Here is an 18,518-nt window from a genome sequence, read left to right as displayed (position 1 = left end):
CAGGAAGTACCTCCGCTTCATCCTCGACGGGGCGGTGTACCAGTTCAGGGCACTTTGTTTCGGTCTCTCAACCGCCCCACAGGTGTTCACGCGAGTGTTCACTCTGGTGTCTGCTTGGGCCCATTCGGTAGGGATAGGTCTTCTGAGGTATCTCAACGATTGATTAGTCCTGGCAAGCTCCTGCTCGCAGTTGCTACAGGACAGGGATCGACTTCTTGAGTTCTGCCGCGATCTCGGGATCATGGTAAACTTCGAGAAGTCAGATCTCGAGCCCAAGCAGAGGATGAAGTACCTGGGCATGCTGATCAATACGGTAGCAGGGTGAGTCTTACCCGCAGATTCGCGGATCAGCAGGTTCAGGGAGGCAGCCGGACAGTTCCTGTCTCTACGGGAACAGCCAGCTCAGCAATGGCAGGTCGTGATCGGTCACCTGTCATCTCTCGAGAAGTTAGTCCCTCACGGGCATCTTCACCTGCGGTCTCTCTCTCTCTCTCGCTTGGTGAGACGAGACATTACCGCGCACAGTCTGATTAATCAACAGATATCACGCGTTTAACATACATCTGGACATTGAAAAATATCTAGAAGTGTTCGTGAACTGTCGGTGATAGGATTAGTGTGAAAATAGTAGGATAAAGCATCTACTAAGTTAGTTTATCAAGTGAAATACTGTAAATCAGATCAAGATGGCAGTAAGTTCCAACTGTGGTAAGAAATGGCGAAATTTAGCGTGTGTGGCAGGTTCGCAATATGATGAGGTAGCAGGAAGGGAGCTGGCATTTCTCATCTTTGAGATCAACAACAACCCTAACCAAAAAGATACAAAAGCATTCATAGACATATTAGAAGGAACTGGAACAAATCAACAGAAAACATCTTGAAAATAATTGAAGAAGTTCCAAATAAAATCCAAGTGGTCAAGAGACTCATAAAGAAAATATACATAAATCAACATATTCCGACAAAGAAAATGAATAAGGTGAACATTGTGAATATCCCAATTGATGCTATAGGAAAAAGAATGCCAAAAGCATGCAAACTGTGTAAGGTGTGGTATAGCATAGTTAATCTACAAAACCTGATCAGAAAATGTTCGGCATGCAACATTCCGACGCATCCTCAATGTGCTGAAGTAATGCAAGATATGAGAAAGGATACCAGAATATTTTGCTCAACATGTCTATCATGGATAGACAATGTTATTAAATCAAGACTGAATGTACAAATAGTTGAGGATGAAGAAGAAGAGGAAAACGGAAGAGAAGTAAACAAAACTGAAATGACAGAAAAAAATAAGGAAAAACAAAGAACAAGATAAAAGTATGGCTGCAGAGATACTCATTGATACTACATATGAGGCAATCAAGCAGCATACATACGAAGAAATAAATTACACGACATGACAGCATAAAAGAAAATCCCGAAGAGGCTGTACCCAGATCTGCACACTGATGGGAAAGAGGAAAAAATAGACAAGAAAGACAAAGTCTGCAACCTTTTGAAAAGAGGGAATTGCAGGTTCGGAGAAAAATGTTACCAGTACAAACATCCCGAGGTATGTCACAACTATGAGATCTATGGTAAATGTGCATACCTAGATGGCTGTGAGGATGATTGCAGAGATCTACATCCAAAAATATGCAAAAACCTAAAAGAAGGAAAAGGATGTAAGTTCGACAAAAAATGTAAATATATGCACCCTGTAGCCATGAATCATAATCAATTAACCCTCTTACGCCGATTGGACGTATTAAACGTCGAGTCAAAATGTCTCCCGTATGCCGATTGGACGTATCATACGTCGGCTCAAAAAAGTTTTTTTAAAAATTCGCGGAAAAATACTTATAGGCCTACCAGCCGAAAACTTTTGTATCACGCGCCTTGGGGGATGCTGGGAGTTCACGGATCAAGGCATTGTTTTGTTTACAATCGCTACGCAGGCGCGCAAGCGCGAATTTCTTTCTTATCGCACTAAAAAGTATCAGTGACACATCTCGGAAATTATTTCGTCACTTTGACATAATTTTTGCACCATTTTAAATTATCCTTTACATGAAGTATTATATATGAAAATGTGCGCAATTTCATGTAAAATACAACAAAAAAATACTCATGATTGTAGCTTTTATCAGTTTTGAAATATTTCCTTATAAATAACGATAAGTGCCAAAATTTCAACCTTCGGTCAACTTTGACTCTACAGAAATGGTCGAGAAACGCAATTGTAAGCTAAAATTCTTATATTATAGTAATATTCAATCATTTGCCTTCATTTTGCAACAAATTGGACGTCTCTAGCACAATACTTCGATTTATGGTGAATTTATGAAAAAACTTTTTCCTTACGTTCGTGCGATAACTCTTCCGATAAATGTTTTCGTGCGATTGTCCTAATGTTTGCACCCTTTTAAATTTGCTGTTACATAAAGTTTTATATATTGGAAATGTGCGCAATTTCATGCACAATACAACAATAAACAACCCATGGTTGTAGCTTTTATCAGTTTCGAAATATTTTCATATAAATAACGTTAAGTGCAAAAATTTCAACTTTCGGTCAACTTTGACTCTACCGAAATGGTCGAAAAACGCAATTGTAAGCTAAAACTCTTATATTCTAGTAATAGTCAATCATTTACCTTCATTTTGCAACGACTTGGAAGTCTCTAGCACAATATTTCGATTTATGGTGAATTTATGAAAAAAAAAAACATTTTCCTTACTTTTTTTTTTTGTGCGATTGTCGAAATGTTTGCATCATTTAAAATTAGCTGTTACATAAAGTTTTATATATGAAAATGTGCGCAATTTCATGTAGAATACAACTAAAAAGGATTGAAGGTTGTAGCTTTTCTCTTTTATCGAAATATTTGCATATAAATCACGATAAATAGAAAAAAAACCACGTTCGGTCAAATTTGACTCTACCAAAATAGTTGAAAAACGCAATTGTAAGCTAAAACTCTTACGGCCTAGTAATATTCCGTCATTTTTCTTCATTTTGAAACAAATTTGAAGTCTCTAAAAGAATATTGTGATTTATGGTGAATTTTTGAAAAATATATTTACCTTCACTCCGCGCGCCAATTCGCGGCCGCAAGTCTCCGAAATACGTACATCGCATTATCCTAATATTTGCTCCATTTCATATTAGCCTTTTTATAGAGTTTCATATATCAAAATGTGCGAAAATTTATGAAGAATACAATAAAAAATAATTTAAGGTTGTAGCTTTATCCATCTCCGAAATATGAGCATATAAAAAAATAAATATATAAAAATTTTGACATTCGGTCAAATTTAACTCGTCCGAAATGGTCGAAATCTGCAATTCTAATCTAAAACTCTTATAGTATCGTAATATTCAATCATTTTTCTTAATTTTGAAACAAATTGGAAGTCTCTAGAGCAATATTTAGAATTACGGTGAATTTTTGAAAATAACATTTTTTTACGTCCGCGCGTTACGAATTCGTACATCATTTTGTGATAATATTTTTCCGGTGTTGCTTTTATTGTTTTACTATGTATTATATATCAAAAGGATTGCAATTTAGTGTACAATACAACGAAAAAAAGTAACTCGTTAGCTTCGACCGTTTTTTGTACAGCGTGATTTGAATACAATTATCTATGAATTTTTTTTTTTTTTGCTACCATATATCGCATTATTTACATATGATAATGATATTATTTTTCATTTCTGATGATTGCATACTAAACTTCAGGCAATGAAAAAAAAATGAGCCAAAAATGAACTCTTAATCTTCAAAACTAAGCGTGCTGTGATTTTTTGAAAAAATTATTTTTTCCGCTTTCGCGCTCACTCCAAATCGGCGCCGGCATACAGGAGAGGTTTTGATTTTTAGGGCTTCGGCGTAAGAGGGTTAAATAATCAATCAAATAATAAAATCCAAAATAAGAAAGAAACAAATAAAGAGAGGAACAAAGAATATGAGGTGAAGGAAAAAAGCAAGCCATAACCGCGATATGGTGTGTCAGCAAAGAATTTCCAAGCATCAGCTCCTAGATACAGCTCAAGAGATAAATAATGTATTTACGATACAAGAGGATATTGCAAATATGGAGAAAATTGCAGATTCAGACACAAAATGAATAATTATGATGAAGGAAGATCAAATATTATGGAAAAGTTGGATTTTTTAATGTCAGAATTTCTGGAAATGAAGAAAAGAACAACATACCAGAACAGGAAAGAGACATGGGAAAATCCTTATTTATTACCCATATTAAATAAAAGAGAAAACACGCAAACCATCATAGTGATGAATGTGCAGGGGATAGTTACGAGTAACTCGAAAAGAAAAATAGAGTACACTTAGAAGAACTAACCCAAATTGAAAAGAAAATAGATATAATGAATATAAGTGAAACCTGGTATTCCCAAGAGACTGGGAATGGCGATCAAATAAAAGGGTCCCAAACTTATAGATCAGATAGAAAAAATAGGAATCAAAGGGGAACCGCAATATATGGGAAAGACAAAAAACAAGGAAAAATATATGAGAAATATAGTAACTCAGAATGTGAACTAATAGCGGTAGAATTTGAATCTGAAAAATTAATGAACATAGTAATATATAGACCCCCTAATACTAAAGAGTTTGACATAATAATAGAAAAATTGGATGATATATGTAGAAATCACAAGGACTGGACTATTCTCCTATCCGGAGACTTTAACTTTCCTTTTGTAGACTGGAAAGAACAAATAGGAGATTGTTGTTGTATTTATACATATAAAAAAGAGAGTAATAGTAGTGCAGAAGATAAGAGGCAATTCAAAAAGCTATTAGATAGGCTACTTGAATACAACATTCAACAAATAAATCACCTGCCAACAAGAAAGGAAAATACTTTAGACCTAGTATTTGTGAACGAGGTGAATTGTGTTAAAGAAATAATAGTTTATAATCCAAGTATTTCAGACCATAATGTCATAGAATTAACAGTCCATTTCAAAGCAAGTGAAAACAGAGATAAGCAAGAAATGAAAAAGTGGGAAGGATATGGAAAATAAAACTTCTACAGTAAAAATATAAAATGGTCAGAAATAAATGAAGAATTAAACAAAGATTGGGATAACATTTTCGTAAGTGATGATATAAAGGTAAATACGGAGATATTATATAAAGTATTAGAGAAAATAGTGGATAAATATATACCGAAGAAGAAAAGTAAACATCAGTCATGCATACCAAGAGACAGAAGGATCTTGTTCCAGAAAATCTGAAACTGGAAAAAAGGTCTTACAAAAGAAAAAAATGCATGGGAAGTTATAGAGCTAAAAAGTAAGATAGAAAATGCAGAACAAAAGATTAAATAATCAAAAGAAAATGAAAAATGGGACTCGGAAGAAAAAACCCTAGTAAATATCAAGCAAAACCCCAAACTATTACGTATACTCGTATGCGAAAAAGATGAATAAAAGAAGAATAGAAATAGGCCCTTTAAGAATTGAAGGGAGATTAACGAATGAAAAAAAGGAAATATACAACATATTGGCAGAACGATATAAGAGAGAATTCACCACTAGAATGGACAATGAAGATAATGATATAGAAGTAAGGGACAAAAATAGTGAATATTTAGCAGACAGATATTAATTAATGAAGCTGATATTGTGTAGGCTATTAATGAAATTAAAAATGGAGCTGCTGCAGGGCTTGATGGTGTCCCTGCTATTTTGTTAAAGAAAATAGTTCATTCTATCGCAAAGCCACTTGCAATATTATTAAGACAAAGTGTAGATACAGGCAAGATTTATGTTGAGCACAAATTAGCGTATATTACCCCTACTTTCAAAAGTGGATCAAGACTAGAGGCAAATAATTATAGGCCTGTGAGTCTAACATCACATATTATGAAAGTGTATGAAAGGGTAATGAAGAAAAATATTATGAAACATTTAATAAAAAATAATTTGTTTAATATAGGACAACATGGTCTTCGTACCCGGAAAAAGTACACAAACCCAACTGTTAGTCCACCATGAGAATATACAAAAATATGAAAAGTGGAAATGAAACAGATGTGGTTTATCTAGATTGCAGACATAGATTTAACTCTGATAAATTTGAATCAATAAATTATGGAGACAGAGAAGGAAAGCTATACGTATGCATATATGGGACCTAATACGTATTGAGACAATCACAAATAAGGAAGCAGTTAAAGACCTTGGTGTGATGATGAATAGGAACATGTTATTCAATGATCAAATAGCAATTCTATTGGCAAAATGTAAAGCAAAAATGGGAATGTTGTTACGGCACTTCAAAACAAGAAAAGCTGAACACATGATTATGCTTTATAAAACATATGTTCGTAGTCCACTTGAATATTGCAATATGATATGGTACCCACACTATCAAAAGGATATTGCACAAATAGAGAATGTACAAAGGTCCTTTGCAGCTAGAATAGAAGAAGTTAAGGATCTTGACTACTGGGAAAGACTACAATCCTTAAAATTATATAGTCTAGAAAGGAGAAGAGAACGCTACATGATAATTCAGGCATGGAAACAGATAGAAGGAATAGCCAAAAACATCATGGAGCTAAAAATATCAGAAAGAGCAAGCAGAGGTAGATTAATAGTGCCTAAAACTATACCAGGAAAAATAAGGAAAGCACACAGGACATTAATCCACTATGCACCAGCATCGATAATGCAGCGTCTATTCAATGCGTTGCCAGCTTATCTGAGGAATATATCAGGAGTAAGCGTAGATGTGTTTAAGAATAAGCTCGACATATATCTAAACTGCATCCCAGACCATCCAAGATTGGAAGATGCAAAATATACCGGAAGATGTACTAGCAACTCTCTGGTAGACATTAGAGGTGCCTCACGCTGAGGGACCTGGGCAACCTGAACAAGATGTAAGGTCTGTAAGTAGAGACTAAAGGAGTGGTGGTCACAGGCAAGAGACCCGCCTTACTTTCCCATGTCTCTCACAGAGGAGGGGAGGCGGGACCTAGCCTGGTGGCTGGACAACAGGAACCTCATAAGAGGAGTGCCTCTTTGCATGAATTTTGGTCCAGAGGTCTGACCACTGATCCCGCGGTCCACACCCTGATCAGCTGGACAGAGGCTAGGATCCCTCCCTCTGCTCTCACGGCCAGGGAGGGAACCAAGGTCGGACGAACACCAGTCTGTTCATAAGACTCAAATTCCACCCACTAATAAGTGAGTCTTCCTACTGTTAAAGGACCGATGGTTTGTATTACGTATCGGAACAAATAACCATTTGTCGAAAATTGTATTTTTCCTAACTATACAAACCTGAGGTCCTTTACACATAGTCACACCTCATGCCACCCCTCACTCTGTTCCTGGGCCTAAAGCAAAGTGATTCGTCACCTCTCGGTCGGGCGGGACCCCCGACTATCGGACAAGCAGTTAACTACCGAACCTCCTTGTGCTGTACAGTATTTGCCGCCATATACGTACAGCATAGATGGATTTCTTAATTTTACTTTGTATAATTAATATAATTTTCTGTTACCATTATTACCAGGTCAGACTGTTGGTTTCACACTCAAGAGCCATACCTGTGGTGAGTTGACAGCTCACAATGTTGGTGAGACTGTCACTCTTCGAGGATTTTTACAGTATCAGCGTATGGGCAAATTTGCAGTGCTCAGGGATTCTGCTGGACAGACACAGATAATTCTTAGAGAGGAGGTTAGTGAGTATTGTTACGTATATAGTTTAGAGAGGAGGTAACTGTTTTTCATAGACTTGCTACTTATTGAGAAGAGGAGATTATTGTTACCCGTAAAAGAGTATACATCTTAATTAACAGAGAAGTTTATGATGTGTACGTAGAGAGGTTAGCGTTTTTATCAGTTTGTTACTTTTGTTAGTGTAAGTTATTATTCCCATTTTAAGTTTTCTGCCACCATTTGGGTGGATGCTAGTTTTGGCTTTAGTTGTACTGTTGATATTTGCAAACCATTTGAGGGAGCAGATTGTTGTCTTTATGCAAGTGCACAACAATTTTTCAATTACATTTGTTCCAATATGTAATACAAACTATCGGTCCTTTAGCAATAGGAAGGTAACTACGGCAGCTGGAACGGTCGTAAGCTTCGAACAAGGGAGTTCGATAGTTAACTGCTTGTCCGACAGTGCGCGTGCCGCGCGACTGGGAGGTGAAGAATCACTTTTGCTTTCGGCCGTGTTGGTGGAGGACGTGTTCGTCATCGCTCTCTGCCCGCTTCATCTTCGTATGCTTTGGTTGTGTGTTGTTTCTTCAGCTTGGTTTGTCAGTGTAGTGAAAGTGTGTTGTAGGTACGTAACTTTCTTTATTACTTTTTATTACATTGATTATGGATTCTCGTGCAATGGAGCTATCCCCGCGCCCCCCTATCAGCCACAGAGTTTCCCCTGGGGTGGAGGGCCGCAAGTGTGGGGTCTTTCGCTCTTTCCCCGAGATAGATCCTCATGTCCTTTGTGCCCGGGGGCGTGAATACTCTCGGACCGAGCCATGTAATTTTGTGTGAATTGGTCGGAGGTGCAGTGGGTGCTGTATGAGGGTAGGAGGAAGCGTAGACCTGCCAAGGAGTCGTTGGAAAGCTCTCCAGCGACTCCCTTGGTTATGGACACTTCTTCTTCTTTCCTGCCCCCGGCTCAGCTCCCGCGTATGGCGCCTTCCCCTTCGGGGGGTGTTTCTTGGTCCTTCTCTTCGCCTGATCCGTTGAGCGTAGAGGAGGGCGAGAGGTACTCCAATGTGCAGTTGTATTCGGGGTCTTCCGTTCGCTCAGGTTGGGACTCGCCCCCCCCGCGCGAGGGGGAACCCCTCCTAATCACCCGACTGTTGCTTCCTCAGGTGCTCCTGCTGTGGGCGACGACCTTGGCCAGGTGTGGGTGTCGCTGGGGCTCCAAGGCACACCGAGCGTCCAGGGGCTGCTCCAGCATCTGGCGGGTGCTGTGCCGGTCACCCATGGAGCGGTGACCACTACTACCACCACTGTATCGACTCCAGGGTACGCCGCCCTTTCTCACCTGGTCTACACCCTGCACGTGATGTCAGTGACTCCGACGGCCGCTGTGCAGGGCCCGATCGCTGCCGTGCCGAGGAGAGGCGTGCCTCCCCCTCCCGGGTTCTTCGTTCTGCCAGCCCCTGACTTCTGATGCCCGAAGAGCTCGCCCCTGGACCTGCCGCCGGTACCCAGGATGTCGCTGGCTGCTGCCCCGTCTCCTGCTATACCTGACCTGCCTGCCGTATCTGCCGCTCCTGCTGTTCCTGCACCTGCCGACGTCATCCCAGCCCGTGGTGTTGTTGCCCCAGCCGCTGGTCCTTCCGGACAGGTGCAGCTTGGCCCTGTTGCTTTGGCAACAGCAGCCCCGGCTCCATCCTGGATGGAGGACCTGACGTCTGTCCTGAGGGAGCTGACGAAGAAGAAGAAGAGGAAGAGGAAGGTGTCGTCATCGTCTTCGTCGTCTGCTGCCACCTCTTCCCCTTCGACTTCCAAGGCGAGGAAGAAGAAGGCTGCCTCCTTCCCCCCTAAGAAGGCTCCCTCGGGAACTTCTAAGGGCCCGTCTCACTCCGGTGGGATGGGGGGTTCTTCTGCTGGTCCTCCTGCTCCTTTGGGAGCGGGGCCCGTCTCTCCTTCTGCAAGGAAGAAGAAGACGGGGACCAGAGAAGTACCAGCTAACAGCGGTACTTCCTCGCCTGGTGTAGGGGCGCTGCCGCTACACCAGGTTCCGGCTCGGCCTCTCGTTCGTGAGAGGTACCGAGTGTACGGTCTCCCGCAGGCGACCGTGCAGCCAAGGCTCAGGTGTCCGACTTCGCTCGGCGCCAAGACCAAGGCACGGAGCGGAAGGCTGGTGAGAGCCAATCAGGTGACTCTTGCCAGGCCAGCGATCGCTCTCGTAGCGACCAGCTGGTTACCAGGGTTGCCGTGACGGTCCCAGACCGGCCACGGGCTGAGGCTGGTAAGAGGTCCCCTCGATTGCAGGAACCATCCTCGGCTGGTTCCAGCGGTTCGACGCGCCATGAGAACAGGCACCTGTCCCACTGCGACAGTGGTCTCTGCAGGTCCCCTGACCGCCGCTCCCACCGGGACCGGCCGGATAGGGGACCAGCAGCAGCTCCTCTGACGCACGGGACCAGGGCCGTTGTTCTCGGTCCAGCCGCTCTCCCCAGGAGAGCCGCGCAACCAGGCCTGCAGCTCAATTGCCAATGCGGGTTGGCGATCGCCTGCAGCCCCCCAAGCACACCGGTCCTGCCGGTGGGCGGGGGGGGGGGGGGGGGGGGGGGGGTCAGGCCTTCCTCTCCTATCCCTTCAACTTCCTCAGGTTACACTGGGAAGGGCGAGGTGATCAGGAGTGATTGTGAGGGGCGCGCCCCCCCGCGACAGCGGACTCTGCCAGTCCCCTGACCGCCGCTCTTACCAGGACTGGAGGGATAGGGGAACCAGCAGCAGCTCCTCTGATGCTCGGGACTGTCGCCGCTGCTCTTGGTCTAGCCGCTCTCCCCAGGAGAGCTGAGCGACCAGGCCTGCAGCCCGACCACCAGTGATCTCCTGAAGAGCAGGTAGACCGCTGGTCCAGACTAGCAGTTCAACCATCACCGTGGTTGATGATCGTCTACAGTCCTCCCAGCTTACCGGTTCTGCTGGTAGGCAGGGGAGGAGCTCTTGTAACAGCTCCCCTGACACAGAGACTCACGCTCCGTTCCTTGGTCCAGCGTTTCTCCGCGAGCAGCCGCTGGTCCAGACCTGCAGCTCGATCGCCACCGTTGGTTGGCGATTGCCTGCAGTCCTCCCAGCCTACTAGTTCTGTTAGTAGGCAGGGTAGGAGCATCAGGTCTCCCTCACCTGTCCCTTCAACCTCCTCAGGCTACACCGGGAGGAACGAGGCGAACAGGAGTGACCGTAAGAAATGCACTTCTTACGATCCGGCCACGAGCCTGGTTCGGTCTTGGGACCAACAGATCCTCGCTCAAGTGGTTGGAGAAGATCGTGGGGGGGCTGGCAAGGACGAATGACGCTTCCCAGACTCTCGGAGGGACCATCACCGCTGTTCACATGACGGTCCGGCTGGACCATGCACTCAAGAGAACAGGGCGTGCTCCCCCTTCGGTCCTCTTGAGAGGTTTCGGCCTCAACGAGGACTGGGACGCGTCGGAGGACGGTATCGGCTCTCTCCTGTCAGGTGCTCGCTCAGCCCCACCCAGACGATGGTCACAGTGGCAGCAGACGCTTAGCCTACAGTACGAGTTCGTAACCCTCCTCGGGAAAACGTTTTCTCCTGACGGTAACGTTTCCCAGACTCTGAGCGGCCATCACCGCACGGTGATGGCTGCTCGTACTCGCTTTTCCAACTGCTAGTTCCGCTGGGAAGGCGAGCGAGTATCCAATCTTCCTCCCCCATTCCCTCTCTCCCTATGGCTACGAGGGAAAGGGGAGGGATCCTGCAGAGCGTTCTCCTTAGGATTTCACGTTGGGGACTGCGTTCCTGTGGGGACCTTCGGGTCCCACCGTACATAAGTCCCCGTCGTTGAGGAAAGATTCCTGCCCCATCCTCAATATTTACGGGAATCGGGAGGACCACCACCCGATGATCGTCTGACGAATTCGGTGGGGGTTTCGCCGAGTGCTTAGAATTTTTCGGAATTTCTAGCACTCTCAGAGTGTTCTGGTTTTCTACGATCTGCAAACACTTGGGTGAAACCATGGTCCAGAGTGGGCTAGACGAGAATCCCAGATAATTGTTACTACAATAATCGGGAATCTCGCCGAATGCTAGAATTCCTGGAATTTCTAGCGTTTGAGAGAAGCACTGCTGCTGAAGGAAGAATATCTCACAGTAGGCGGCCAACCCGGTATAGAAAAGAACGGGTGGGAACGTCCAGTTTGGCTTGAACTATCGTCTTCGGTATCCTGGTATCACCATTGAAGTCTTCCTTCGTGGAAAACTTCTCCTTCACTCTCTTCATTAGAGAATGAAGGGTGTCGGCTTCCAGTCCTTATTCTCCTTCCTCGAATGGAAAAGAATTTAGGATGGAGTCTATGTACAGGAACCTACAAATATACTATGTATATTGCCCTCGCAACATGATTCTGTTAATCAGTTGAATTGTCCGAGGTGCAGGCACATATCGTAGTTAACTCTACGGATTGTGACCGAGACGAATAGTATCTTCTTAATTGAACTGCAACTTGGGACTGCCTGCAACCTCCCAGGAGTTACCAGTTTCGATTTTGAGATACTTCTGGTATTGTTACGACAACACCACCTCAGCGTTTGTATTCACCGAAATCCGTTTCGTTTAAATGCAAATGCTTCTTGGAATGGATTACCTGGCAACTCAGGATGACGAGTGAGCGAGAGCTAGCGGTGTATTGGGCTGCCTGCTGCAGCCCAGTACCAGCTGGCTCTCCGAGATGCACGGTCGGTTTATGTCTCTCTCCTCTACAATGATTGACTACCGAACCGTATCTCTGCCCGACAATCACAGACTTAGGTCTCTGGTTGGCTGGGATTCTCACATCCATGAATGACCATCTCTACTGCATCGCCTTGGACATTGCAAAAATTTTCAGACAGAGATATCTCAATAGACTTTATCATCTTTCTGTTTACCGCATGGTAACAGAAGTCTGTAGCCTAGTCTCCTGCTGCATCGCACCTGCCATTGCGATAATGCGGAATGAATTCTTCAGACATCTGAGTTTGTCTTCTAAATATATCTCGTATTCGTAGGTGTGCAATTGTTCATTGTTCAACCCGAACTGTAGATGTATAACGGAAGACATTGCCTGTTCCACGCCCTGCCAGCTCTACTTCCAAGTATTTATGTCCTCCCTGGATAACCTGAAAGATGATGATGATACAGGCCATGAGAAGCAGTTCTTCAGGCAGTACATCCCTGTGTTTTTATTACTGAAAAGCGCTCTGCTTTCATTGCAACTACGACTTCTCACCGAACAGCAATGAAATAGCAGTTTAGCATTTTCAGTCCTTTGTAAGCACAGGTTCAGAATCTTGAGAATTACTTCTCTCGATTCGGCTGTGAAGACGTAGGTCTGCATTCACCTTCCACCTTCGTCTTCAACGGCGCATAGTGTTGTTTCTCCTTAGCTGAGATTCAACTACTATGAGAACTTCTGTCTTACCATCAGGGACCTCGGTCTCTGGAAGGCAATTGACTTTCGCCTTTTGGGCACATGCCTTGAGAGAATCATCACCTGGCCTTCCGGCATCAGTGGCACAAATAGACGATTTGTATGGTCTCTCGGCATACCCCTTTAAAGGCGAAGGTCACGTGACTATGCTCGGATGCTTGGACAGCTCGCCTCACACAACCGAATGCAGTCAGTCGGCAGCTGTCGAAGCGTCCAAGACCGTTACGAGCTACACTGTGGACTTAGTTCAATTGTTACAGATCAATCATTACTTCGTCCTAATAGCTTGTTCCATTACCCATAACATCGACCCCCACCATGGAGTGTCGGTGTCCTATCCACCGCGGAGACGGAGAGACTTCGTTGCAGTGGGGTACGAGACCGCGAGAGACTTCGCTGCAATGGGATACGAGAACGCGAGACACTTCGCTGCAGACGGATAGACCAGTATGGGTACTGGACATCACTGAAGATTATGTCGAGAAAGAGGGATAGGTCATCGCGACTATTCCCTTCTTTCCCTCCGAGTAGGGGAACTGCATGGTTTTTCCTTGAACGTCAAGCAACATCAAGCATCCAGGGGATGGGGATCTGTGACGCTCGATTTCGTACCGAACTTCGTAGCGAAGACTCAGAATCCTTCGGTCCCTGCCAATCGGTTCGAGTCTTTCACAATCCCCTCCCTAGTGGACTTCACCGACATCGATCGGATGAGATGCTGCTTTGTCCTGTGAGGGCGCTACGGCGCTATCTGAAGAGAACTCGGCACCTCAGGCCTGAGTGTTGACGCCTCTTCGTTAGCACCGGGATGACCAAGAAAGAAGTATACAGGAACACTCTTTCTTTCTGGCTGCGTGAGGTGATCAGGAGGGCGTACGAAGCTGATGGTAGCGATGACATCCGTACCCTTCATTGGAGAGCCCATGAAGTCAGAGGTATTACTCCTTCCCTTGCGTTTCGCAAGAACTTCTCCGTGGCGCAGGTCCTGAAGGCAGGGGTCTGGTCTAACCAGACCACCTTCACCTTCTTCTACCTTCGGGATATTGCCCACAGGTCATTGGCCACATTTTTCTTAGGACCCGTGGTGGCTGCTCAACACGTTGTGTAGCTTACCCAACACCCGAGCGGACAGAACAGCAGCGAATCCTGGTGTGACTGCATGAATGGATGAGTGAATGAGAGTGTGACTGGCTTCTCTTCCCCATCTTTTTCTCCCCCTCTACCTGTGGGCAGAGGGACGTGTCCCACTGCGACAGTGGTCTCTGCAGGTCCCCTGACCCCCGCTCCCAGGTGAGCTACTCGACCGAGCCCCATCCTATCCCTTTCATTAGGGATAGGAGCGAATATCCACCACTTCCCCCAACAAGGGGGGAGGGGAAGTGGAAGCCAACAAGAGACAAACCCATGACTTTATAATGCCTCTTGCAATAGGAACAAATTCTTGCTTGCTAGTTTTAAGAGGTACGCTTGCCTCCCTCTTATTACTTGGGTCCAGAGGTCTGACCATTGATCCTGCGGTACATACCCCGATCATTGGGCAGAGGCTAGGATCCCTCCTTCTGCTCTTACGACCAAATAGGGTATCCAAGGTTGGGCGAACACCAGTCTGTTCTTAAGACTCAGATTCCTCCCACCAAGAAGTGAGTCTTCCTATTGTAAAGGACCGATGGTTTGTATTCGTATCGGGACAAATGGCAATTTGTCGAAAATTGCATTTTCATACAATCAACTTACCTGTCAGATATATACTTAGCTAAGACTCCGTCGTCCCCGACAGAAATTCAAATTTCGCGCCACTCGCTACAGGTAGGTCAGGTGATCTACCGGCCTGCCCTGGGTGGCAGGACTAGGAACCATTCCCGTTTTCTATCATATTTTCTCTGTCGCCGGTGGTATCAACATTGTTGTTACTACCTCCTGACTGGAATTCGCTTTTCAAGGCAATTGATCAACTTTATTAGACTTTTTTGGTGACGTACCTGGATCCGTTTGTTTTGGGCATCGCTACCGTGGACTGGATTTGACTTGCTTTTGATTTCTTACGTAGAATGTCTGATTCAAGTGTTAGTGTGAGAGTGTGTGTGAATGTAGGCTGCAAGGTGAGGATACCGAAGGGCTTCGGTTGATCCTCACACTGTATGTGATAAGTGTAGAGGGTTTGAATGTTCTTTAGCAAACACCTGTCATGAGTGTGAAAGGTTGAATGCTAATGAATGGAAGACTCTAACTTCTTACTTGAAGAAGTTAGAGAGGGATAGATTTAGACGGGCTGCACAAAAGGGTGTGAGTACAAGGCCTATTGAGCCTTTTTCTGAGTCTAACTCTCCTTTAAATAATGTATTTGATTCTTCCTCTGTATCTGAACCCTCACAGGCTTTGCATTCAGATTCGGCTTCTGAAATCGCCGATCTGAAGGCTACTCTTCATAAGATGAGGACCAAAATGGCGGCCATGCAAGGTAAGGGAAGTGATAGTGACATGCTAAGTGAAGTGAGTGTTCCCAGTGTTGTGGAGGGGGTGTCTGACCATCTCTGCGATGCTCCCAGGCCTAGACCTCTTCCAAGCTCACATACCCAGAGGAGAAGGAAAGTCGAAAGCCTTACGGAGGTCGTGGAGAATCCCCACCGGTCAGGCACCACCGGGATCCCTTCAAGCAGGCTCTGTTTTCGCAACAGACTGCTCAGGACCGCTTTAAGAGGAGCGTCCTGCGAGAGTGTTTCTCTTCGTCCGGTTCTCCTTCACCTAAACGAGGGTGGAAGGACTCGGACCTGTCTAGGCCACTGAAAAGGCATTGGAAAGAACCCGCTTTTGACTCGAGCCCGGAACGCTTCTCGGAGGAAGCCCCCTCATCTATCAAGAAGGCAAAGATGGTCTCGACGTCTCCACGTTCTGATTTTGAGGATCGCACACCTTCAAGGTCTCCTTCTTCTCCCATTGAAGAGGACGCTGGAGTAGCTTCGAAGAGGATCCTGTTAGCTGTACAAGAACAGTTAGCCTCTTTAGTTGGAGTACTTTCTAGAGATCCTCCTTGCAGAAAGGACGCTAGGCTCCCTATTAAGAAGTCTCGTCTCCTTTCTCCTGCCAGGCGCGAGACTCCAGCCAGACGTGAGGCCTCTTCTTCCAGGCGCGAGGCACCAGACAGACTAGAAAAGTCTTACAGGTGCGAGCAACCTTCTAGGCACGAACAGCCTACCAGGCTTGAGGAGCCAGCCAGGCGTGAGAAACCAACTAGGCATGAAGAGCCTTCCAGGCGCGAGACGTCTTCCAGGCGCGAGGCGCCAGACAAGGATCCAGTCAGGCGCGAGACACCAGCCAGGCGCGAGACGCCAGCCAGGTGCGAAGAGTCAGCCAGGCGCCGAGGCTCCAGCCAGGCGCGAGGCCTCCAGGCCGGCGGTTTGAGTCGCCAGCCAGCTCGAGGGAGGCCAGCAGGCGCCAAAGCGCTAGCCAGGCGCGAGGCGCCAGCCAAGCGCGAGGAGCTAGCCAGACGCGAGACGTCAAACAGTTGCAAGGCGCCAACTAGACTTAAGAGAGACTGTTCATTCGCTTAGTCCTTCTCCTAGTAGGAGTTTGTCTCCCACAGAGAGAGAAGTTTGTGAAGATCCTCCCGAATTTAAGGCGGATTCTCCACCCGGTATGGACGAAGATTCGGAAGACGAGGCTCGTGGTAGAGAGGGTTTCTCGAACTATAAAGTTCTGACAGCCCTTCTTTTGCAAGAGTATGGGGATTCATTGACTCCTGCTGCTCCTCCTTCTCCTCGATCGCTATTTTCGAGTTCAATTGTGCCAAAGTCTTCGTCGGTTCTGAAGATGAGACCTACCATCTCTATGAAGAGGGCTCTCCAGTCTCTTAACAACTGGATGATGACGAAGAAGGAACTTGTCAGAACTACCTTCTGTATGGCCCCGGCGAGACTTTCTGGCAAAAGAGGTGTGTGGTACCGAACTGGGGAGAACATGGGCCTTTCTCTCCCAGCCTCGGCCTTGAAAGCTTGATTTTTCAACCTTTAGTTGATGCCTCTCCGTAGAACATGATTGAACGCAGCTCGTGTGACTTGGACTATTTCTGAGATAGATCATCTCCTCAAGGGACTCTTCCATATTTTAGAAGTCTTTAATTTCCTGGACTGGTCCCTTGGGGTGATGTCCAAGAAAGCTCATGACTCGGAAGGTCTAGACCCTGAAGTCATGCTTTGTATCTTGTCATGCATTGACAAGGCAGTGCAAGACGGCTCGGGAGAAGTCTCCTCCCTCTTTGGAGCGGGACTCTTTAAGAAGAGGATTGTTTTTAGTGCCTTCCTAACCAAGGCTGTTTCCCACTCACAGAGAGCAGCCCTGGTTTTCGCTCCCATGTCGGACTTTTTGTTTCCTTCTCAGTTAGTGAAGGACATTTCTCGCTCACTAACTGAGAAGTCGACGCAAGATCTTCTCCTTCAGTCTTCAAGGAAGAAGAGACCGCCAGTTGTGGTTGAGAAGAAAGGACCTAGTACTTCGATTCAGCCCTTTCGAGGAGGCCCTCCCTCCAGAGCTCCCTCAAAAAGGAGAGGCCCTGAGAGGAGAGGTAGACCTGCTTTCCGTCCCTTTAAGAAAGGGGAAATGAGGGCAGCGAGCCTCCAAACACCAGTAGGTGCCAGGCTACTCGGATTTGCAGAGGCCTGGACTCTCATAAACTCGGACGCCTCTTCGATGTCGGTAATCAGGAAGGGATATCTTATCTCCTTCCAGGACAGTCCTCCCCTAACGACTATTCCGCGGGAACTGTCAGCCAGATACAGGGACCCTGTACTGAGGGATACTCTTCGTCTGATGGTGGATCAAATGTGGGACAAAAGAGCGATAGAATTAGTACTGGATCAAAACTCTCCGGGTTTTTACAATCGTCTTTTTCTGGTTGCAAAAGCCTCGGGGGGCTGGAGACCAGTACTAGACGTCAGCGCTCTAAACAAGTTTGTTCAGAAGGAGAAGTTCTCTATGGAGACTTCGGCCTCAGTCCTTGCGGCTTTGCGACAAGGAGATTGGATGGTGTCTCTGGATCTCCAGGACGCTTACTTTCACGTCCCGATTCACCCTTCTTCGAAGAAGTACCTCCGTTTCATGACGGGGGGAAGGATCTTTCAGTTCAGGGCCTTGTGTTTCGGCCTGTCCACAGCTCCTCAGGTCTTCACAAGCCTGATGAAGAATGTGGCGAGGTTTCTTCACCTCAAAGGCGTAAATATCTCTCTGTATCTGGACGACTGGCTCATCAGGGCCAGATCAGAGAGACAGTGTTTGGAGGACCCTTACTTTGACCCTAAACCTGATAAAGTCGTTGGGACTACTCGTGAACCTCGAGAAGTCGCAGCTGATCCCCAGACAGAACT

The 18,518-nt window shown here is 45.8% G+C and overlaps 1 protein-coding gene across 6 annotated transcripts in view; it reads left to right on the top strand.

Moving 5' to 3' along the window:
- Positions 1-18,518, top strand: part of LOC135205631 (aspartate--tRNA ligase, mitochondrial-like) — a 160,516-nt gene that overhangs the window by 20,163 nt on the left and 121,835 nt on the right. For 3 of the 6 annotated variants that reach the window (XM_064236430.1, XM_064236433.1, XM_064236428.1), the window contains exon 2: positions 7,545-7,711. The exons of 2 other annotated variants lie outside the window; for them this stretch is intronic. In XM_064236430.1, coding sequence (XP_064092500.1) covers positions 7,545-7,711 — 167 coding nt within the window. The remainder of the gene's footprint in view (positions 1-7,544; positions 7,712-18,518) is intronic. One more of the 6 variants, XM_064236431.1, reaches the window with a different exon arrangement.

Source organism: Macrobrachium nipponense, chromosome 24 (genome assembly GCF_015104395.2).
Source record: "Macrobrachium nipponense isolate FS-2020 chromosome 24, ASM1510439v2, whole genome shotgun sequence".
NCBI classification, from domain to species: Eukaryota; Metazoa; Arthropoda; class Malacostraca; order Decapoda; family Palaemonidae; genus Macrobrachium; species Macrobrachium nipponense.
The sequence above is the reverse complement of the archived record's forward strand: the minus strand, read 5'-3'. Positions and strand labels throughout refer to the sequence as shown.